We start from the raw sequence: 24,244 nt of genomic DNA on the forward strand, positions 1-24,244 counted from the left end.
GAACTTTTCCAGACACCATGGAAAGTCAGTGACAGAGTAGACAATACTCATTGTACAAATACTCATGTACAAATGATCTAACTCATTAAAAGGCAAACTGGCATAGAAAAAAAGTTTTGAAGATATCTTTTTAAAAAATTATTGTCAAAGTATATTTTTTAAAAACCCTTACCTGATGCACCAAAAGTTCTGCCACTTCCACATGATTATTAAGTGCTGCCAAATGCAAGGCAGTATAGCCATCATCTTTTTTCTCATCCACAATCCATGGTCTTGGGAGCTTAGACAGTAACACCCTCATTGCACTGAAATAAAATATAAAGTACTGTATCGTTATCCTGTAATGGTCCAGTGGTCAAGCTGCAGATTTTGGGCAACATTCCACCAGTTTCCATAATGGAAATTCATTCGTGCAAAAGGACTCCTGTTTTTCTTTGTGCCTACTCTAGCATCCGTATACTCCCAAAATCTGTTGGGATTCTTTTCTAAGTAAGTTATTTTTAATCACTTTAGCGAGATTCTTTGAATTTTACTACATTTTCATCCTAACTTTCAAGCTCAATGAGAACTATGCAAAAAGGACATTATTACATTCCAGAAGTAATAAATTATAAACAGTTTCCCAACGTTTATCATGAAAGAAACATGAAGGTGATGTTGTACCAATGTCCTAATTATGCAGTGATATGGGGTTGCCTGAAGAAAGAAAATACGGACTTTCTTTTTTTACAGAAGTACATATGCAGAATGTCTACTTCCAACCCTGCCCTCAATCTCAGCTTCTTCCCTGTGATTAAGTTACTTCACATCCAGGAATTATGTTCATGCAGCTCATGTACCACCTGGTGTGCTTCAATCTGCTAGACTGACACTACATATTTTCTTCCTATTAACGTATATGAATGGAATTCAGATACAAGATTCTATGGCAGCAACAGTGCTCCGCTGCTTTTTTCTTTAGAAAATTTCCCCAGCCTTTAAACTATGATAATTTCCCAAGAACATACAGGGAACCTAGTACCTTGGTTAGAACAGAAGGTGCTGCTAGGGGAGTATGTGGAAAGGAAATGTATGTGTGTTATACCTTACATATATTTAATTAATTTAATTAATATATTTAAACAGTGGAGGGACCTTGGCAGGAGAATCCAAACATAGGGTGCCACCAGAGAAAATGGCCATTATCTATCTAATTATCATCCATCTAACATTTGCAGGTTGCAACATGGAAAAAGGCATGTACAGGTAATACCAGGCAGTCCTTGTGATATAGCTAAGGTTAAATAATTCTTATTTGTCATTTATTTTATATTGCACTTACATATTATATTTCCAACACATTATTCCTTTCAAATATTTTACAACATTTAATAAGGGATGCTGTCCCCCACATCCTCTCTGCCCCCTTTTCTGAATGCTGCATGTTGGAGTTTCCTGCAACAGCAAAAACCATCCTTCCCTTCAGCAGTCCTCCCATAAATGGAGAACTGTGATTACAGGAATGCTGCATAGAAATTACTTGTTTGAGGTCCATCTGATTAGAGTCCACCCCTAATTGCTTGCAATAAGGTATTTTATCAAGAGATGAATAGGAAATACCATCTTTTTAGCCATGTTTAATATATTGTTTTGTCTGCTGTTTTCACTATTCATAAGATATACTGCAGTATTTCCTAAGCTCAGCTGCCCTTGCACTATGAAAGATTTTAAAATAAAACTAAGCACAGTTTTTCCATCTTGCTTATTAACAGATTTAGGTTCAATTCTTCAAATTTTAATTTGTTTTCACACACAGAAGTATTTCTAAAATGGCATTACATTTAAATGCTGCTTATTCCTTAGTTTTTTCTCAGTATCTTTCCCCTCGTTTTGATGTCTAATGCCTCAAAACAGAGTCACAGATGCTCGAGGCTTGTGAATTCAAGATTAAAAAAAAATCTAGAAAAACCTAAGTAGAAACAGAATACCTCACTTTATTTGACATTGCTAAAAACATATCAGCACAAATGACTGAGCACTGTTGGGACTGCAGGATGAACAATCAATAGAGAAAGAAAGATAGAGCCACGCTCTGCCCCTGGAACTGCAACCAACAGCCGAGATACTATTTTTTGCAATGGTTGACTAAATATGGTCAGGGAAGAGAGAGGCAGAAGAGAGTCTGTTTGCCTGGGAGTGGATGTTTTGAATGCTTAGCTGCCTATAAAGCTGAAACAGTTTTGCTCGCTCACTCTGAGCCAGTTGAAATAGCATGTATGTGGGAGCCTTGACCTTAACAACATCTATTCGACATCTGAAGACAGAAAATAGCTACAACAAATCTGGCTGGAAACTGAAACCCAAGGAAGAAGAGAGACGAAGCGCAACATCTGAAGTGAAGGAAGGGGGAAATACTTTATGGGGGGGGATGCAGGTGCATGCTTAATTTTTAAGATTTCGTGAACATTTTTTTCGTTGTTTTCAACTGACAAACAAGAAGACTTTGTCCTGCTTTGGGTTTCCTAGCAGCCTTACCCTGGATATTTTACTTTCAGTCTTGCAGCCACAAGGAACTTGTTTCCACGCATCCACATAGCAGATACCCATTAAAATTCTTGTTTACGTTTTAGATATAACTATTTTAGAAAGTGAAATATGTATTCACTTTCACCTTCTCACTGCTCCCCCTCCCACATAACGAAGAGCTGAATCAGCGAATAGAGTGAACACTCAAGATGAGATGGCTGCTGCTGATGTCTCTCTCTAGGTCACTACCTCTCTTCCAACTGCAAATGCTGCATGATAAGCTTACAGGTAACAGAGCATTAGAAGTCCTAAATTATTCCACATGTTTAAAGGATTCCTGTCTGCATGTATCATTTAATAGATTGTTTTTGTTAATCTCTACTGTAGGTAACACTTATTGCCAGTGTGTTTAAGTATCAAGCATCTGTAAATTTGGAAAAATCCTATTTAACCTAAAAACCATAGACAGGTACCTGTTTGACAAGAAATCTTGCCTTAGCTATATTTTAGAACATTGCATCCATTGCTATCTAAGCAATTTCTAAAAGTATTAATTTTAGAGAAATGCATCACTTTGTTCTCCCTTTCAAACCACATCTAGCTAGCATTTTGTGACCATTTTATTATAGTAAGGAAAAAGGATGGCAATGCATTAACTGCACAACACGTTTACTAAGAGAGAACATTAAAGGTATTTTATTCTTAAGCATGATTACAATCCAGTTCAAATCTGAAAACAAGCAAGTTATAATTCTTATGCTGCATTGCTGTTCCTCCTTGTAGTACTGTGCTAGCTACTGCTAGGCTCTGATTTGCTCTCTGTCAGCTGCACTAGCTTTTTGTCATGGGCTGCAGAAATTGAACATACATGGTTTTTCTCTTGCCTGACTATCATTTAGATGTTTTACTCAAGCTTTTCTCTAAATTAATACTTATGAGAACCTATTTCCTTGTTCAGATCACGAATCAATGTCACAAATGCAATTAAGCACCTTTCAAAACTGTTATTTGTACATTTCACCTCTTAAAAAATAGCTGACCCACAAACTAATTTTATAGGTTTTTGCCACCTGATCTTGTAATTTCTATGCCACACTAACAGATTCAACAGAAAGAGATGGAATTAATTAGATGGCTAAATATTGCAATATATCTGATATAGTAAATGTGGTAAGCTGGCAAATGACTCTGTATTGCAAATATAGGAACTATTGAATGAACTTAATTATTTCATAAATGTTCAGTAAGGACCAGCTCACAATACGTGAACTAGAGCCAACTATAGGCCAAAGATTTCCCGTCACCCGCTTTGAATTTTGTACTCAGCATCATCTTCAATAACTCGATAAAAAAATTGTGCGAGCTACAACAAACTACTAGCATTGGGATTTTTTACAAAGAAAATCATTTCCATTTTATTTGGATAATTGCCTTCAGCCTCTAGAATGAGCAGAATTAAATATGGATGCAGACAGCCAGCAAACCAAACTCAAAGTGGAGAACAACATCCCATTTCATGGATATAATTGGTACAGCCAACTTTTGATGAAGGCAGATTATTCTTCATATGCAAGCTTAATTGACAGTAAGAAGCAATGGAAGTCCAGACAAGTACTTGAAATCCTCATAGACAAACAATGACTTTTAATATGCTTTAAACTACTATGCAGGTAAACTACACCGTGAATTTTAGCTTCACCAGCAGATTAACACAAAAACCAATTCCTGAAATTAATTGAGAACAATTATTTTGCACTTTAGGATAAAGAAAAAATGTTTTCAGTTTCAACCGGCAATTAGCAGCTGTTAAAACCTGTCCAGAGCACATACTTCTTTATGTACCCATATGCAGATACAATATTATGGAATGTAAAGAAGTATGTATTTTTGGCAGGTATGAACTACAACTAAAAGAAAACTGAACTAAGCTGATCAAAGAATGAGGAATCCACTTTAGTCGTATTTGGGTGAAAGGATCAGGTGAATAGTAGTACAATTTGTGAAACATTAACATTTGTCTAAGTGTTGCATATATCTTCATTGTCAGAGCAATATTGGTTGTAGAAGCAGACACTTTATTTTCTGTCCTAAATCTATCCTAAGAAAATAAAATCAACACCACTAGAATAAACAATAAAAACACGACACTTGTGTAAGGATTTAGGAGTGAGAAGATCACTACTAATCAATTGAGGGTCATAACCTTTAAAAAAAAAAAATTATTTAGCTGAAAACTCAGGGTAAGTGGATTTGATATTATGGCACAATGACATCTGGGCCATAAGGCACCATATACTTGCTTATGCTGCAAGCAGCCATATCTAAATTCTCATTCAATTCATGTGTAAAGCTTTCATATGTCAGCAACCAGATGTCTTTAGTTCCCAAAGGCTTGTTTTCAAATATCAGAAGAATGCTAATTAAAGTTTTGAGAAATTTAAAGATGGTAGATTAAATCTGAATATCATGAGGCAAAATTTGAACCACAAAATATGAAATTATCTTGTTATTTGTTAAACAGGTTTTTTGATTAAGAGTTAAGAAATGAAATGCTTGCTCTACCCCTAAACTATTACTTGCAAGAACCAGGTAAAAACTGAAAAAACAAGAGCTGAAGCCTTAAAGAAACATTCATAATCCATATATTAATTCAGCTCATATTAACATCTCAAACAATTCATAAGTAGTACAGATTCTCAAAATCAAATTCTAGCTGTTACTAAATGAAGTAATGTTAAAAATATCAAAAGTTTTCAAATTCGGATTATATTAAAGATGTGAATGTTTCTCATTATGTAGATTTGAAATTGAAAGTTATGGTTTTTGTGTATGTTGCAAGCACATTTTGTTTTAGCCAGCAACCAATATTTAAAGATAGTTTGTAAAGCAACACTGGTATTAAAACTAACACTATAATCAACCAATTTATAATCTAAGAGCAGAATTCACTAGCAGCAAAGGAATCAAACCTTGCTTATTCTATGAAGAACTGCTCATTTCTAGAAATAGGGCACCTGAGCAACAAATTAAAGATTAACTTTTGAAGGCTCACATTCTTAAAATTGAGCATTAACATGAGTCAGACTTTGCACCTTTTCCTGCACCAGTATTGTAAACAAGCAGCAAAACAAACCTTAGATAAAAATCGCATAGAACTCGGTAAAGTCTTGTTTCTCTTAGAACATAGCCACACTATAATGCCATCCCCATCACTTAGGTCAGCTGTTGAATTCTAGCTAAGCACAAGATGAACTCTGGACATCTGCTGACACAGTTGTAACTCAAACATCTCAACCATTTGACTGACAAGGATAACAGATGCTGACATTATCAAATGCTACCATGCTTCTTTCCATGGTCACTTTTTATCCTGATATAGCCAGTACATGAAACTATTGCCATCCAAGAGAACACTCGAGCAGCTGGACCTGTACAACAGTTTCCATATAACTGATAAAAATAGATACCAGTTTTATTGCTGCTCAAGGTTTAAGCCAAATATGTGCCGTTTCTATATTTAATAACAAGGAATGAGTGCATATTTACAGAAATCTCATCACCACCAGGGCACTTTGCAACAAAGCTGGCAGGATACATTTAATGTATGCATTATTAATATATAAGTTGAATATTACCCTTCCTTTCGATTGGCTCAATGTAAGCCTTTAAATATCATATTGATTTACTGCATGTACTGACATTTCTTCAAAATCAAAAGTGTATGCACTTTTAACTCTGATATCAAGGGTTATGTATTATGCTAATTGAAACAACAGGAGAGGTAAGAACTGTTTATGTAAAACACAAACACACACACACACACACAATGTTCTAGATTGAATGAACATTACTACAGAAAAGGCCTTATAGAACACAGAAATATGAACCAAGGTTGTTCCAAAGTACAACTATAGAAGCATTTGTCAAACACCACTAGCAAGCTAACATTGCTCCTTCTTCACCTTCCCGTAATCAGTTCTCTGTCAACAGCTGCTGTAATTAAATGTGGCAGTAGCAAACTAATATAAAAATAGTATTCTCTTTAACTGAAGTAATCCCCTTGGGAGATAAATATGATACCCGATAGCCAAGAGAAACACATTACTAGTATTAAATAGTTCAACATTCACGAGAACATTCAATTTTAAGGCCACGACTTAAAATCTTCTTTTATGAATCTTCCATTATGATTAGAAGTCACAAAAAGCATACAAAGAGAACAAAACCAACTATTGAAAGCCACGAAAGTGTTTTCTCCTATTGTTTAACATTTGGAGTTTCACTTTTTTGAACTTTTTATTATAGAAAGATGAGCCATTTAGGGAAACTTTGGAAAATTGTAAATTTAAAAAGGAATATATACTGCATGCAGATCTTGTATTCTTCACATAATAACACTTTAATGAACACAACATGGAAACAATTGTATGCCTCTTAAACTTCAATGCTTTGCTAAAGCTGGTAAAATGGAACCAAATCACTTGTTTAATGGATTTGGTCCCCTTCAACCAGCTGTAGCTATGTATTGATCACTACAGGACAAATGCTTTCATCAACAAGATATGTTAATAATGGAAATAAGAAAATATTCAAGAAAAAGAAGGCTTTTTAAAAGCAGTCAAGCACATGAATGCAAACAAACTATCAAAAACTGACCACCAGCATCTATTCCTGGCAAACTTATAGTAGGGACCTCACTTCCAAACCAAAATCCACAATATTGGAAATTGTGTCTCATCCGCACATTCTTATTGTATATCAATATGAATTTGAGGTTAACAGTTCCTCTTGCTTTATGTCACTGCTTTTTTTAAAGAGTAAATGTATGTCAGTTCTTAGAAAATAAATGCAAAATACATGTAAATATATTTGTGCTACAATTCCTCTGTTTTAATACTATCTTTGTACTACTCAAATTAAGTTTAAAGAGTAGCAAGCATTCACTAAGACCTCTTTTCTATTGTGTTCTACAAAAATCAACAAAGATGAAAATGAAACTAGAGTGTTTTTTTCAACACCAAAGGGCCAATACAGATATCAGGCACCACTAGCACCACTCCAGCGGGTGCAGAATGCCGCGGCGAGACTCCTTATGGGGTCCTCGCTGCGAGAGCACATTCATCCGGTATTATACCAGCTGCACTGGCTCCCGGTGGAGTACAGGATCAGGTTTAAGGTGCTGGTTTTAACCTTTAAAGCCCTATACGGCCTAGGACCCTCGTACCTACGGGACCGCCTCTCCTGGTATGCCCCACAGAGAAACCTACGGTCTGCAAATAATAACATCCTCAAGGTCCCAGGCCTCAGAGAGGTTAGGCTGGCCTCAACTAGAGCCAGGGCCTTCTCGGCTGCGGCTCCAAACTGGTGGAATGCTCTGTCACAAGAGACTAGGGCCCTGCGGGACCTGACATCTTTCCGCAGGGCCTGCAAGACAGAGTTGTTCCGCCAGGCTTTTGGTCAGGGCGCAGCCTGACTCCCTCCTCTGGCAACCTGCACAGAATTGTGTTTAATCGGTTGCCATCAATTTGATTTTAACTAATTTTTATAATGAAATATTTTTAGAATGTGTTATTATTTGATTGTTTATTTGATTGTTGTTAGCCGCCCTGAGCCCGGCTTTGGCCGGGGAGGGCGGGATATAAATAAAAATTATTATTATTATTATTATTATTATTATTATTATTATTATTATTATAAAAGCTTAAGATGAGATGAATCTGTGATAGTAGTACTCTTTCACAAGGGCATTATGGGATCAAAAACTATCCTATTAAATTAGATCAAATTGATACGGTTAACATGCAGCTATTATAGATCAAGTCATAGTTCGGAGAAAGTAACTAATGGCATTACTCCAGGGCTGAAGCAGTAGGATCTAAGACTGAGTTGATAAGCTTGTTAATAAATTCAAAGAAGAGTAGGGGAAAGCATTGAAAGCAGTCTAATTATATAGTAATCACATGACTAGAAGTACAAGGTAAGTAGAATAGCTTTTACTAAAGCTTTAGGAAAGCAACCGGTGTCCAGAGAAAAGTAATTGTGTAAGCAACGGGAACAAATTAAGCAAACCTAAGTACACTGTAAACTTAAGTACATCTTTCTGGAAATAAATCCCATTGAGCTTAATGAGTTTAAGATCTGAGCAGACATGAAGAGCATTCACTTTTAAATTAACTATGACCTGGTTCGCACATAATACTAAGACAGACTATGACTTAGCACATGACGCGAAGACTGCAGCTGCTTTGCTTTTCTATCCAGTCATGCTGGTGCTGTGAACTAAAATGTGGTTTGGTTTAACATGCCATCTGAAACCAGGCTCATAGTTTCTCTTTCTTGACAAATCACAAGCTGCAAACCTTCAATAAACTTTGTTACAGCTCATGACTTGCCTGGAATGCTCACTTGGGCTGCTGGGAACATTTAAACCACTTAGCAACAGAAAAGCCATAATGTACAAATGAAACTTGCATTTAACAAATGTATAGTCTTTCCCACAATGAAATCTATTTTTTTTCTTGATGAACTTTAGGAACTAACAAATGTTTACTGTACCTTGGATTTCCTCTTAGTGCAGCATGATGGAGAGCATTAAATCCATTGTTATTTGTAATAGTAACATCTGCTCCAGCTTCTAAAAGTACGGCCAAGATGTCATCACGTTTTTTACTTATTGCATCATGAAGGGGCGTGTCACCCTCAGAATCCTAAAAATAGGCATTAGTTAATTCCTGCTTATACTGCATATTTGCAGAGAAAACGTCTGATGCAAAAGTTACATTTAGTAATTTGTGTTATAGAAAGATTACATTTACTGTATACAGAATATAAAAACACGAATGTTAACTTGATCAATGCAAAATGTAACTTTTGATAAAATACTATGACCTTTTAATCCCCATGTTTCAGCTGAGGTTGTTTTCCCCACTCCAATAACCACCACTGGGCTAGCTAAGGACTATCATGCCCTGAGGGGAGGAGGAAAAAATAGAAAAGACTGGAGAGCTGTCCATCATCTAGCTCCCTATATTTCAGCTGAAGTGGTCCCTCCTTCTCCTAAACTATTCCAGTAGGCTACTCAATACCTATCTTGCCCTGAGGAGAGGAGAAATACAACTTTCAATATAACTTTTCCCCTTTGTAGCTTCTTTTTGCTGCTTCATTCTACAATTTTAATTTATGCTTACTGTTTCTATGTAAACCGCTTTGTAAGGTTCACCTGAATAGCAGCATAAATTATAATGGAACCTTGGTTCTTGAACTTAATCTGTTCTGGGAGACCATTCAACTCTTGAAACAATTCGACAACCAAGGTGTGGCTTTTGATTGGCTGCTGAAGCTTTCTGCACTTCTGCGTCAGACGTTCGGCTTCTGAAAAACGTTTGCAAACCAGAGCACTTACTTCCAGGTTTGCAGTGTTTGGGAGCCAATTTGTTCGTCAACTAAGCAGTTCAAGAACCAAGGTTCCACTGTATATAAAACATGCAAGTAGAGACCAACCATATATTTAAAGAACACCAGGTATGATGAAAATGTCTAATACATTTCCATCTATGTTTGAGGAATTCCAATAGTTATTTTGTCATTTGTTTGGAAATTGTATCTGTAGTATCTGTAAATACTAAGTGTAGTTTCCACACACTATTTAAAGGACACCTCTTGTATAGTGTGTTGAAATAGTCCAATGTCGACATAACTAAAGCATATACCAAAGCATGCTTCGCTACAGCCATAAACTGGCCTGCAGGAGCACAGCTGTGAATGGAAGTGTCCCCCGACTGTAAACCTGATAAGGTGATACCTATCCCATCCAGAAGAGGTTGAACACCCATTTCCAGATCAGCTTGTTCACCCTCATCCAGTTCATTACAGCCTCTCAACATTGACTAAGAGTTTCCACTGCCTTCCTGGCATCTGATGGGAGAGCGTTGGGTGCCATCAGTATACAGATACGATTGCACTCCAGATTGCACCATTGCACTCCAGATCTCTAGATCAGTGTTTCCCAACCTTTTTTGGGCAAAGGCACACTTGTTTCATGAAAAAAATCTCGAGGCACACCACCATTACAGCCCCGTGACGTCAGCGCGCAGCGTCACGCCGGGAGGGACGCACGAAAGTGTAAGTTTCAATTTTTTCCCCTCCCCCTTGCCTTCCTTCTGTGCCAACCGCCAAAAAGCCAAGACTTTAGGGCAGCAGGTCGACACGGAAGAAGCTCCTACCTAAGGACAGGTGCGACGGCCGTGTCCTCTTCTGCCACACTTGGCAGCCCTGCCTCACGGTCGTGACTCCCACCCTGATTTCTCCCCGCAGGTCGAGCGGCACAGGCAGCCCAATGTGTCCAGCCCAGACACAAGCCCCGCTTCCCCACTCTAGATCCTGAATGCGACCAAGTGCTCTGGACTCCCGAGCAGGGTGGGAAAGAGGACTCGCATCTGGTAGCCTCCGGGCTCCTCGCCTGCTCGAGGGATGGCATTGCAGGCAAGCTGCCGGCCGTCGCCATCACCGCCCCCTCATGCGAGTGGACCTGCCCGGAGTGGTGGGCCAGGGGAGGCTCGCTCTCTGTGGGGATGTGGCCCGCACGCGCGGCCCCGCTTCCTCCTGCCCAGGGCTGAGCTCCTTACCCGCGATCTCGGTCTCGCGCACACGGATCCCACCTATTCTGAAGCTCGCGCCACTAGCTGGGGCTCTCACACCGTGCCAGGGCGAGGCGGCGCGGCCCACTGACGTCATCGCGGCTCGCCGCCGCCCTCGACTTCCCTGTTCCCTCCCCTCCCTCGGGTCGCCGTGGTTACCAAGGACTGCAAGCTGCTCGGGCAAGTGTGGGGCATTAAGTGGGAGAAGGAAAATTAAAATTAAAACTCGCCTGAAGGCCGCCTCTCCGGATATGAAGCTATCTTTCGATTTTTTTAATTTTTCCCGCGGCACACCAGGCAACATCTCGCGGCACACTAGTGTGCCGCGGAACAGTGGTTGGGAAACACTGCTCTAGATAACATCTTGCAATGTAATACATCAACACACCATGCTATCCCTGAACATACATGCACTCTATTAACTATGAAGCCCTTCCTGTCAGATGAAACCAACTTCATTGAAAATCTGAGACATACTGTTTCAATCAATAGTAGAAGATCCCCGAGATTACAAAAGTTGTCTGTCTATGATCTAAACTATTAAACACCACAGAAGATCCACAACTGAACTGACAGTAACATGTTCAAGTCAAATCCAAGAAATAATGGCAACAAATCAAGGTTATAATTACATAGATCAATGTTATAATGCATGTTTAAGGTCATAATTGCATATATTTCCATATACATATCAATGCATACAGCAAGAAAAACTGCTCAAATCTAACAATTATATGGAAATTTGGAGGCAGATCCCATTTTATAACTTTAATGTTATTTATGTACATTCAAAAACTCCACGTTTCCATACATTTTATTGTATCAAAACAAATAATAAACAGGAGCTTGAATTACCTGGAGGCTGGGGTGGCAACCGAAGTCCAGTAGTGTCTTTACTACTTGGAGATGACCTTTATTAACAGCAATATGAAGTGGTGTCTGTCTACGTTTATTACGAGCATTGAGATCCGCACTGCCTCTGTGCAAAACTTCTATTACAGCTCCTTCATCACCAAAAGCTGCATGGTGAACAGCCCTGTCTCCATCTTTGTCCTAAATGATCAACATTCAGTGGAATTAGTCATATTACTCTTGCACTGGACAATAACTCTGGCTCCTGATTAAGCACTTTCTATACCAATAGCAAACCTGTCTTATACAGGCCTCCACAACATGAATTTTGTTATTGAACCAACCAATATCTACTGATGTTTTATTTATGTTTTATGGATACTTTTACTGTTTTTATTATATTGTACAAGTTGTATGCTGCCTATATATTTCTTTTGAAAGAGAGGTTTATAAATATTTCATTAAATAAATAAATAGCCACAAAGCAAAATGTTGCAATGGCATAAAACATCACAATTATCCTAACAGTACAGTCCATGTGCCATTTTGGCAAGATGTAAACAACACAAATTGCACTACTTATGCATCACACCAGTTATTTTGCTGTTAAAATGTACAACTATTCCATGTAATAGTCTAGTGAAGCTACAATGCAAAGACTAGGGCAGAATTCTACGGTTTAGGAAGGTAGCACAAGCTGCAGAACACAGGTTTCGTGCCTCTTCACTTGAAAGCACAGTCCCTATCACAATATGGATGTCTCATCTCTTGAATGGCCACTGTTAAACTATGTACCGTAATTATCACAATTTGTATTTTTCTGCATTTCATTTCCTTCTGACCTCACTGTATACAATCCTCTCCCCAAGGTACAGGCATATATGTACATACCTGCAACTCAGGATAATACTGAATACATCAGATGAAGTGGACAGTAGTCCACAAAAGTTTATTAATATGTCTGTTAGTCTTTTAAGATGCCTCAAGGCTATGGTGTTTGCTTAAAAAGACTGGAAACAATCAAATTAAACAGACTGAAATAAAAGAAGGAGTCATAAAAAGTAAAAATATTCCTTAGCCAGAAACATTTAAAAATGACTGATCTGAAAGTTTAAAATCATTATGTAACACTAAGTGACTTCTATTAGTAGCATTTAGTTGACAAATTAAAGATTTAAATACCTCAGCTTCTACATCCACATTCTGCTTCAGAAGCAATTTCAAAATATCAACATGCCCATTCTGACTAGCAGCTTGCATAGCTGTGTGTCCTGCACACTGCCCATTCACCTGGAAATACATGATAAATCAAGTCAAGGCAGCTTACAAATACAGCATACATTTATTATATGTACATATGCTCAAGAACTGCACCAAACTATCTCGAGAACAAATTCAATATTGAATGACAAGTAAATAATCTAACATACTTTACAAAAAATGCATTGAACACATTTTAATACTTGTCATTTGATGAACTGTCTCTTCAAATTCCAGTATCTCTTTCACTTACCAGCTTAGCTAAAGTAATGAACTATAAAAACCTTTAAATCTACTAAAGAATTTAAGATTTAAATTAAAAATTTTAAAAATTCCAAATGATCATCCTTAAAGTCATTTGGCTAGCTCGGATCAAATTCTGACAAATTATTATCTATTAAAACATTACGAATACAACTACTTTTTCAAGACATTTTAAATGCTTATCGGTGTATCTGCAGACCCCATGATACAGGGAAATCCAAAGCAAGACAATTAGGTGAAGGCTACATGTCATCATTCCCTATTTCTTCTCTTGGATGAACCAGGGCATTCTACCCAAATCCTAGCTACTTGAAGGGATAATTATAACAAATATTTCAGGATAAAAGTTCCTCTTCTGGGTAAGTTGAAACAATATAAAAAAGCTTTTGACAACAATACAGTGTACAGGTATCTAACGAAAGCAACAAGCTGAAGAACACCAGATTTGGACTGATTTTCCCTTTTAAGCGCTGTACAATTAAATTTCTTCCTTTCATTCAATGCCATTATAACTTTAGCTGCAAATATCATGAAAGGAAGGCCTATCTTCGTTTTGACCACTGAGAAGTGCCATTTTTTAAAAAAACCCTAGAAAGGAATTGGAAGTATCTTTCTGCATTAGCAGTTAAAATGTAAAGTACTCACATCCACATCTGGTCTCTTAAGCAAATCTTCCACTTTGGCTACATCTCCATTAGCAGCTGCTTTAACCAGCTCTTCATTAAGATCCCCAGACTCTTGAGTTTCAAACAGTTTCTTCAATAACTGGGACAAGCGCTCTGTGAATATTGTAACAATTTATTTTAATACAAATCACAATATCTGAATGTTGTGTTGCACTTGAATGAACTTCTGTGTATTTATAACTCAAACTTTATAACTTTATTGTTGTTAGCCGCCCTGAGCCCAGCTTCGGCTGGGGAGGGGGGATATAAATAAAATTATTATTATTATTATTATTATTATTATTATTATTATTATTATTATTAACACATAAACCAAACAAATTATCTACTTAAAATGTTGCAAATTGCTCCAGAAAAAATAGCAGCAAAAACATATTCACCACTACATAACTTAAATATTAAGAATCATTCCCTCTAGTAGTGAACATGGGTGGGTCAAGTGCCTATCCATTTAGAAGTAAAATATGGCCAGCAAACAATACAGCAGTACTTCTACATATTGAGGGTATTCATATGGCATACAGAACTATAGGACTGTACATTTAAAAACTCATATAGCCCTGTGAGATTCCATGACTTATAGAACGTTGAGGAAATAGAGATAAGAAAACACTCATTTCATTGAGTGTTCAGAATGAATGGCAAAGGCAGAGAATTGTGCCTTTGGCTCCTACCTTTAGGTGTGGTTGGACAGGAGCACAGTATGTTTCCTCCCACTTAACTCTAAAATTATGGATTTCTCTGTTCTTTTCTATGGACAGCATTCACTTCTACTCCCCAAAGAAAAAAAAAGGAAGGTTCTAAAGGAACCTAAAGTTGAGCAGACTAAGAGAGTTTAGAAATAGGTGTATAGCTGAGGGCAGCTGAGACATGAAATGGCACCTGACTTGTCTGAGCTGCCAGTGGTTCACCCACAGAATTTGTCTTACCAGGATTAAATTTCAGTTTGTTGGCCTTCAATTAGCCTGACTGAGAACATGCAAGGAATTACTTCCACTGAAATTGCCTACAAGCTTTCTTGCACCATCTTGTGGACTGTCTAGTGCTTACTACTGATAGAACATTTTAGCTGCATCTGACCTAGTAAGGTTGCAGTCCTACAAACGATTACCTGGAAGTAAACCCCACTGACTTCAATAGGGCTTTTTCTAAGGAGGCATGTTATTTATATTCACAACCTGCTTTTTTATTCTTCTGAAGCAAGTTAGAACACCATACAACAAAAGCATCTTCTAAAATCAATTCATGTATAAAGTAAAAGCACCCAATTATCCTTCCACTCTTATCTGGAAAAAGAATAATTGACAGAACTGTTTTACATTAAGAAAATTTTATTTCCCTGAAAGTTAATGTAGTACTTTCACTAAATATTTTTCTCTTAGATCACACACCTTTCATAATTTCACATCGTGTAGACACTAACTTTCTAACTTACCCCCAGATGCATTGCTTATAGCGGAGCCTGCTGATGCTACCTTTGACACAGCAGCTGGATTGTATGTCCAAGAAGTTCCACAAACCTCTACTTTTAAGTCACTATCTGAATAGATCTGCTGGACCCTTCCAACTTTACCTAAAGTCTACATTGAAGACAAGACAGTCAAACACATTTATTATGTTACAGCTTTGTAAGTACAGATTGTCACATCCCAAACTATATTTTCAATCAAGCTGTATATACTCTAGCCTCCCCCAGTCTACTGTCTTCCAGAAGGTTTGGACTATGAGTTGTATCTAATGCAAGCCCAACTCAGAGTAGATGCACTGAAATTAATGAACATGACTAACTTAGGGTAGTAGACTCATGAAATTAATTGAAACTGAGTTTTTAAAACAAAAGCAAAAAAACCCCTACAACTCCCATCATCTCTGACTTCTGGCCATGCTGTTTGCGGCTGAGGGGAGTTATAGTCCAAAACTTTGATGGTACCATGTGGGAATAGGCACCACTATTGCTTGAATTGTAACAATAAGCAAAGATGAGAGCTAGAAATGTGCAGAATAGATCATCATTAAATTAAAATCTAGTTAATTACTGTTATGTTCAGAAAGACATTTTATTTTCCAATAATTCCAGGTGTTACTTATGTGGTCCTACATCTTCCAGACCATTATAGCTATTCAAGCGCCTCCTGTTGGAATTTTTTGTTTCCTTAGAGCCAGAAAATTAATAAATTCTAAGAAAATCAATAGTTACAGCATTGTATAGTTATCCAATCCTTAGCATAAGCTTAATAAATGGGAGAGGCCAGAGAATGAGAATGACAACTGTCAGTGCTCCTCTAAAAAAAGGACATGCTTTCCCACCAACTTGTCGCTTACTTGCAGCACAATGGCAAATGTAAGTAAATAACTTGAAAATACATCCAGCAGAAGACACATTCTGTATTCTCCTTCCATTGAGCTAATTATATGGGGATGGTGGTCTCGATTTGCATAGGAAAAAGACCTGCCACACTTTTATTTCAAAGGGTATCACAAATATCCATAAAATCTCATTGAATGTGTTGTTAACAGAAATTAATTATTTTCTGGGATAAGCTGTGGTTGTAAAAGAGCAACTAGAACAATTGTCCTGAAAGAGGGAAATGACAAGTCTTCTTCACATGTTGATTTAATCAAGTATCAAGACTAACATTTCACTAGCAAATTCTTCTATTTCCAAGCTTTAAGAGACAGAATTATAGCATTATACTAGGAATTCCTATACCAGCACAAGACATGAGTGGACACCAGCATCCTGACACTGATACAATGGCACAATTGACACCAGCCAATTGTGTACATGAGCCAACATCTGTACTGGTGCACAGATTTCTGCCCAACTCCTACAGCAATAATGTATAAGGGTTTTTGCACCATTCTATAAGCACAAAAACGAAAGGTTTCCCTTCAGCATTGAACGGTTCCTCATTTAGAAGAAACCAGACTTAGCTTAAACTTACAGGAAGCATTGCTTCAGCCCATTCGCCGTGTCCTCTTTGAAGCAGCTTAATTCTTTCTAGGTCATAACAAACTTGGACAAGATCACCCACTTGAAATTGTGAGGTACCGCCTTCAGCACCTTGAGCAGCATCTCCACTTCGGACAACGTTGGCTTTGGTGAGAACAGCAGGGTTAAAAGTCCACCTGAAAAGTATCAATGGCCATGAAACATTATGATGAAGTGTTTAGTGTTTATATTAACTGTATAGCTACATTACTAACCAATCTTAACCCACATCTGCCAGTCTACAACTGGTTGATTTTGCAAGAATCCAATACGTCTCCATGGTTGTATCTACTAGTTTAAGAGTATCCCTCAAATGTTTAAAGTAAAATGAAAAGGATTAATGTAGTCACATTTCTGTAATAAATTACTGGCCCCACATGCTAATTCAATTTGATAACTGACTCCCAAGGCTGATTCCCATTAAGTATTCCAGGCAAGAAATAATGGCAGAATGTACCTATTGCCACTTGGATACTGAACAACAATGTCATGATCTTCATCTATGCCACAAACTGTGCCAGTAGTAGTTAAAGTTTCAAACATTCCATCAGTCCATCCTCCATGGCCATGCTGCAAAGACTGAACAATCTCCAAGTCAAGATCAATGTTTACTAGATCACCGATCTGCAGTCCACCAGGATTTCGGTTACCGTTTTGTTCACCTAAAGTTAGAATTTTAAAAAGACAAGGTAATGTTTAGGAATCCTCATTCACTTTTGCAAATAACAAAACTACCAACTGGATCCATTGTAGTGCTAAGGTTCTCATTCTGGTAGTGCAATGATTTAACCTTGGCAGAGCAGAATTCCCTCCCCTTCTCTCTCTTGTGCACCCAGTAAATCTGGGAGCTCCCTCACAACCCTGCAAAGGAGATTTGGGAGGGAGCAGGGCAAGGAGAAGAGGTAGTATAACCAGCAAGCGGTGAAATGTATGTAGAAGTCAACTCACTAAGCAATATAGATAATAGTATCACCACTACAGCTAACAGAAGTAGCATACAGCTAGGAACTGTTAACTATGATAAATACTAGACAAAAAAGTATTTTTACCTTGAGTGGTGTCAATTCCCTACTAGGTTATGCACACACACAGGGTTGTATCGAATGCTGCACCAGCAGGGTTCCACTGGTACAATGGGATTTCTGTTTCTCCTCCTTACCCCAATCCCAACTCTAAATCTGTGGAAGGGGGTCCACTCAACCACAGCTTCATAGCTCATGTTTTTGAGGATATGTGGGAAGCTAGAGGAGACATTCCATTGCACACACAGAATTCCACTGCATCGCTGGAGCTCCAGTATTGGATACGACACAAAAAACTTGAGTCAATATAAATCACAGAGCAAAATTCAAATTATGCTACATTTAACTCACCAAGCACAGGACAGTGGTCTCTGTAGAAGGACCCTCCTTTCGCATCCTGAACACATTTAAGGTCTGACTAAAATAAAACAAATGCAGAGACAAAGACACAGATCTTTAGCTTTAAGTATCTGAATACTTAAATACTGAGCCAGAATTTGTATCACAGTAGTAATCTAGTATCTAGACCATTTTTTCAACATGCTTCCCCCTAACGTTCCTTACGTTGTATCCTTCCTTCTGTGGCCTATGGAAATTTGAAAAATAGATGACTGTGCTTTGTGTCAGATACTGTTTCAAGTGCTAATTCAAGAGCACTATAAAGGGAAATGCTAGTCCTGTTGATATGGATGTAATTTTAAATTTTATATGGCATTTTTGTGTGGTTTTATGTAGTATTGTTGTAAACCACTGATATATTTTATGGTTAAAATATATGAAAATAATGCTTTCATCAATCATCCTGTTCATATCATGTGCCCTCTCAATCAGAGTCAACTCACAGAAGGCTTTGTCCACACTATCATCCTTTGTTTCACCAGTCTAATAGTACCATGTTGTATTAAAGTTTCCCAAAATAGTCTGCAAAAGCTTAACTTGTATTTTTAAAAGTAAAAATAAACTTTCTATGCACAGTAGTTAAATAGTTTTACCAAAATTTATGGTTTCTAGAATTTTGAACAAGCACACTGAAGTATTCTGGATGCTATTTTATCCTTTCGGATACATAAGCAACTTATTTTAAAAAGTAATCACTATTGAATATACTGTAGATAGCAACAAATTCTAATATGTTTCTTCTTCCCTAACTCTTGCTTTCACTATTCCTAATCCAAATAGCAGCCATCTGGTGCTATCTCTGAAGCAATTCCCATTGGGTAAAGGTCATTCAACGCATGTACACTAAAGTGTGAAGCGAACAGGAAGAGTCTTCTAATCTGTATCATCTGGAACTAGAGGAGTAAACAAAGGAACAGGTGGTGTATGGGCCAGCCATGTGCTGTTCAAAAATCTTTCTCTTTCTTACTTGAGAAAAAAAGGTCCCAAGTACTAAACTTGAGGTACTGGCAGATTGCATCATGAAAAGAATATGTCATCCACCAAGTTATATGAACACACACCAGAATGAAGGCTGCTAAACAGATTGCCTCAGAACCAGAACATTTATAAAAAAAATACCTCAAGTACGAGGCAAAACACATATGCATTCATTCACACAGCATGCTGCGATGTTACAAATATACTTGCTATAATCTGACCCTATATTTCTAAGGATTCATTGAAATGCACTGCTCTTTTTTCACTCCTCTCACCAATTCAGTGTGATCAGAAATAATCAAAGCATGTACATGAAAAACAAATGACTGAGCTGCTTCCAATAGCTAGGCATGTCTTTGCTTAAATAGGAAGAAGAAGAAAAAACCTTCCAAAAGAGGATTCTAGACTCAAATGATACCTTCTATTCAGCAACAATTTTTTCAAAATAAAACTATTTCCTTCAGAATTTAGGAGAAAGGTGAATTTAAATACAACAGCCAACACAACAGGAATAAAAGTATAATCATATTTACACATAAGTTACAAAATTTTGGCACTGGCATATAGGAAACTTCCTGCATATGAAATAAATCGCAGGTAAGGGACAACTGAAAATTAGTACATCACTGTTTCCAAATAGAAAAGGAGGGGTGAAGTTTGATTAGACAATATTTGTGCAAACTACTAAGACTACTAAACGCAGTAACAGTAAACTGAGATTTTAAAAAAGGGAATAATGACTTCACTAAGGTGAAGAAATACATTTGATATTCTATTATAGCAGGTATGGTCATGTTTAATGAGTCCCATTTAACACTACTTTATTCTGCTGAAACATAGTATTTCTCAGTTTGCTACATAGAACAGTGTCAAACTGGAGAAAAGTAAAAACTGTCCCAGTTTTGCCAAAGATTCTGTAGTATTATTGGAATCACATGGGAAGTTCACTTCTAAAACTTGAAATTTAGTCAAACTTCAAAGAGCACTAAAATAGTATGAAACTATCCAAATGTTTACTACAGCCTAGGATGTAAATAAATTAACATTATATTAGGGAACTAAACTCTTTTCAGCAATTTTCTCATTTATTTTGTTGTAAATAAGTATCTTATTTACAAAACTAAATGCCTCTGATTGGAATAGAAGCTAGCTCATAAGTTGTAAGTAGTTTGCATGTTTAATGAACTGAGACCAGACTTATGCATATGCATGAGTTGTCCCTACAGTTGTAGGAACAATGAAGTGGCTAATAGCATGCAAACTGACAGAAGGATATAACAAAAGAAGATAATAGCACAGCGCAAGCCGTTTTTACTATTCCCCCATGAAGCAATTTTACTCTTTGTATTGCTTTACTCCTTACCATGCCCTCAAAGCCAACTCTGTAAAGGTTTTTAGCGCCATTGTCCCATAAAACATATGCTGCACTGTGTGGACTTGATGCACTCCAGTCTTGGATTTCAGTGACCTAGCAAAGTAAAGAAGAGGAATGGGAGTATGTTGCCAAAAACGTAAATAATATTTATCCACAACATATAGATAAGAATCCTTCCATTTATTAATCATTTGCTTAAAACAGTTGTGCAGCACGTTTGACTTCCCAGATGTTGCTGAACAACAACTCCCACCATCTCTGACCATAGGATGTGCTTGCTAGGGCTGATAGGAATGGAAGGCCAAAGGTTACCGCGTCCTAATTTAAGACATTTATGTGCTACCTGTTGAAAAAGTTCAAGACAGCCAAGAAACAAAGTTATAATATATAAATAAAAATACGAAAAACCCAAAAAAACTACAACATCATTATTTAAAAATACATTAAGGCAGCACCAAAAAATGGAAAGAGAAACCCCTTAACAGCCAAAGGTTTTCAAAAAGGAAGCTCTTCACACGGCATCAGGGAATGGCCAAGGCGGCTCTCTCTCTGGGAAAGGAGTTCCAAAGCCTGGGCACTGTCCCCCCAAAGCCCTCTTCTCTGCTCTTAGAAAATTTTGGAACACACAGGAGGGTCTCTGTTGGTGACTATATGCTTGCATATCAGCAAAACAGCAAGCCAAGTTATGCCTCAATATTTACAAACATTTAGAGGAAGAGTCTTAATTTTCAAACTAAAATCAGCTATAAGTACCATGTATTTCCTTAGACACAAGAAAACAGACAAACCTCCATTTTATGTTTTAAACCAAGTAACAAAAGTGGAGCTTTCCTTCAATTTAAACATTAGTGAAGTAAGCTTACACAAAATATAAAAACACTGGACAACCAATAAATTCACAACATAGCAAAATGTAAAACTGCTTAATTTGTCTTAAAAACCTAGCATATCAAGATAAGCATGATTTTATTTAGGAAAGGCTTTAACACAAAGAGAATATCATTAAGAATGTGTACACCCCATGCAAACATACCCGGATCCGATTCAGGGCCCAATCTGGCACTTCAAAGCAGCCTCAATCCAGCACACATCTAGACCAGAGCTAAATCAAGAGACTTGCTGACTTCAATCAGGGTTTAAAAAACTAATTAAACATGCAATCATGGGGAGTAGGTGATGTATGCATCTCCTTCAACCCCTTGACTCCCCCACACCCTTTGGATGGGCCCTGGATGCTCTGGGCAAGCACAATCCAACATGGGACTGCCTCAACCTACTCTAGCTAAATGCCAGGTCAACCCAAATTGGTCTGGGATTCAGCGTGAGCCAGTGTACAGTTCTAAATTATGTATCTGGGTGCCACTACAAAAAAGGCACTTTCTGTACTCAACTAGGTCTGATTTAGTGAAAGGTCAGAGTCTAGAATGAAGATCCCAAATCCAGTTGGAGAGGTTCATATGAGCATAAAAGGTAAAGGGGCCCCTGACCGTTAGGTCCAGTCAGAGACAACTATGGGGTTGTGGCGCTCATCTCACTTTATTGGCCGAGGGGGCCGGCATACAGCTTCCGGGTTATGTGGCCAGCATGACCAGAGCAGCGCACAGAAATGCCGTTTACCTTCCCACCAGAGCGGTACCTATTTATCTACTTGCACTTTGACATGCTTTGGAACTGCTAGGTTGGCAGGAGCAGGGACCCAGAATCCAAAAGCTGAAAACTTGGCTCTGTCAGAGGGAGCATAATTCTATCCTGTTCAATAGAATTCCCCACTAACAGTACCTCTACCTTGTCTGAATTATGCTTCCATTTGTTTGCTCCCATCTATTCCAGTATTGCCTAACAATGGCTTGGGGTGTCTACCACCGCCCTGGAATTATCTGGTAGAAATGTATAGCAGAGCTGCTACTGACATTAACAGCACTTCAGGTCAAACCTCTGGATGATCTCAGCCAATGGCTTCCTAGAGATGTTAAAAAGCTTGAGGGACAAAAAGGAACCCTGTAGTACTCTACTCACCAAAACCATGGGGCAGAGCAGCCTTCCCCCAGCACTGCCTTCTGGCATCAACCTTCCAGAAAGAACTAGAGTGGCTGCAACACAAGTGTCCTCAAGTTCCAAGTCAGCAAGCCAAACCAGACACAATACCAAGGCTGATCCAGGAGAATCAGTAGGTACACACATACCAGACACCCAAATCTATCCCTCAAAGGACAATAAAGATATTTTTCTTGGAACCAGGCCAAAAAACATATTAGGATGGATTCAAGCAATTGGCATTATTCAGTACTAATTGGAGAAACCACCAAGCATTTCAATAGCAAGTTTAAAGGCAAGTTAGAAACTGGATGCTAGTTAAGGGTCAGTCAGTCCCTTCCTGCCCCCCATGGGTCTCAATATGTCTTCATTTACTGCATTTCCCTTAGAGAAGCGTAAGTCACTTCTGTGGTCCAAGTAGTCCATGGGCGGGCTCTACTTAACAATGAGGGACCAGGATCAAGAATACAAGAATATATACGTAGACTGTCCATGTCCTCAGTGTACCTAGTGTATCATCTAGACATGTAACAGTGGAAAAGTAATCACTATAACATGACTAGATGGTACACTCACTATATCCATATTTGGCTCTGCTACTATAATGAGATCCAAGTGGGTGCAGATACTAGCAACTTGACCTATAAAATGTATTGACAGCCCCTCTTCCAGAGGGGGGTGAGGGCCTCAGCAGGACTGTCAAATACCTCAGCAGAAAAATCCCCCAGACACCAAGAATACATTTGAATCTGTAAATGCCCACAGGTGCATCAATGCAACAGGTCCACCAATTCTGAAGAATTATTTTGTGGCCTGTATTAAAAACATAACCAGATATTGAACTGTGCACGACAAGGGAGTTGTCATATTCTGAACTCTTACTTTGCCTCGACGCCCATTACCGCCATCCTGATCTTCCCATTGCCAATCAACTCCTCGTACCACCCTGGCACCTGTGAAGATTCCTCTTGCAGTGATTTTCTTTGATTTACGGCGAGACTCCAGCAACACTCTAAAATTTAATATCAAATGGTAAGTTACAAGAGATAAAACAAGTGTAGTGTATAAAAACAAGCTGTTCAATAGCAAAACAAGTTAAAAACAAATTGTTCAATAGCAAATCCTTAATTTTCAAGAATCAAAAGGAACTGTTTTGATTAAAACCATGGGCTCCTTTGCAAGAATGTATGGGATAGAAATTAATTAAAAATGAATTTTAACATGTCTTAAATTTCAATACA

The 24,244-nt window shown here is 37.9% G+C and overlaps 1 protein-coding gene across 2 annotated transcripts in view; it reads right to left on the reverse strand.

The window, feature by feature from the left end:
- MIB1 (MIB E3 ubiquitin protein ligase 1) overlaps window positions 1–24,244 on the reverse strand; it is a 41,980-nt gene that overhangs the window by 14,198 nt on the left and 3,538 nt on the right. For both annotated transcript variants that reach the window (XM_083518217.1, XM_083518218.1), the window contains exons 3-13: window positions 23,886–24,015; window positions 20,958–21,062; window positions 18,569–18,635; window positions 17,653–17,857; window positions 17,149–17,332; window positions 15,639–15,783; window positions 14,163–14,296; window positions 13,176–13,283; window positions 11,997–12,194; window positions 9,061–9,212; window positions 173–305 (exon numbers count right to left, since the gene is read on the reverse strand). In XM_083518217.1, the coding sequence (XP_083374343.1) occupies window positions 173–305; window positions 9,061–9,212; window positions 11,997–12,194; window positions 13,176–13,283; window positions 14,163–14,296; window positions 15,639–15,783; window positions 17,149–17,332; window positions 17,653–17,857; window positions 18,569–18,635; window positions 20,958–21,062; window positions 23,886–24,015 (1,561 nt within the window). The remainder of the gene's footprint in view (window positions 1–172; window positions 306–9,060; window positions 9,213–11,996; window positions 12,195–13,175; window positions 13,284–14,162; window positions 14,297–15,638; window positions 15,784–17,148; window positions 17,333–17,652; window positions 17,858–18,568; window positions 18,636–20,957; window positions 21,063–23,885; window positions 24,016–24,244) is intronic.

This window comes from Podarcis liolepis (genome assembly GCF_965112155.1).
Source record: "Podarcis liolepis genome assembly, chromosome: 8".
Classification (NCBI taxonomy): Eukaryota; Metazoa; Chordata; class Lepidosauria; order Squamata; family Lacertidae; genus Podarcis; species Podarcis liolepis.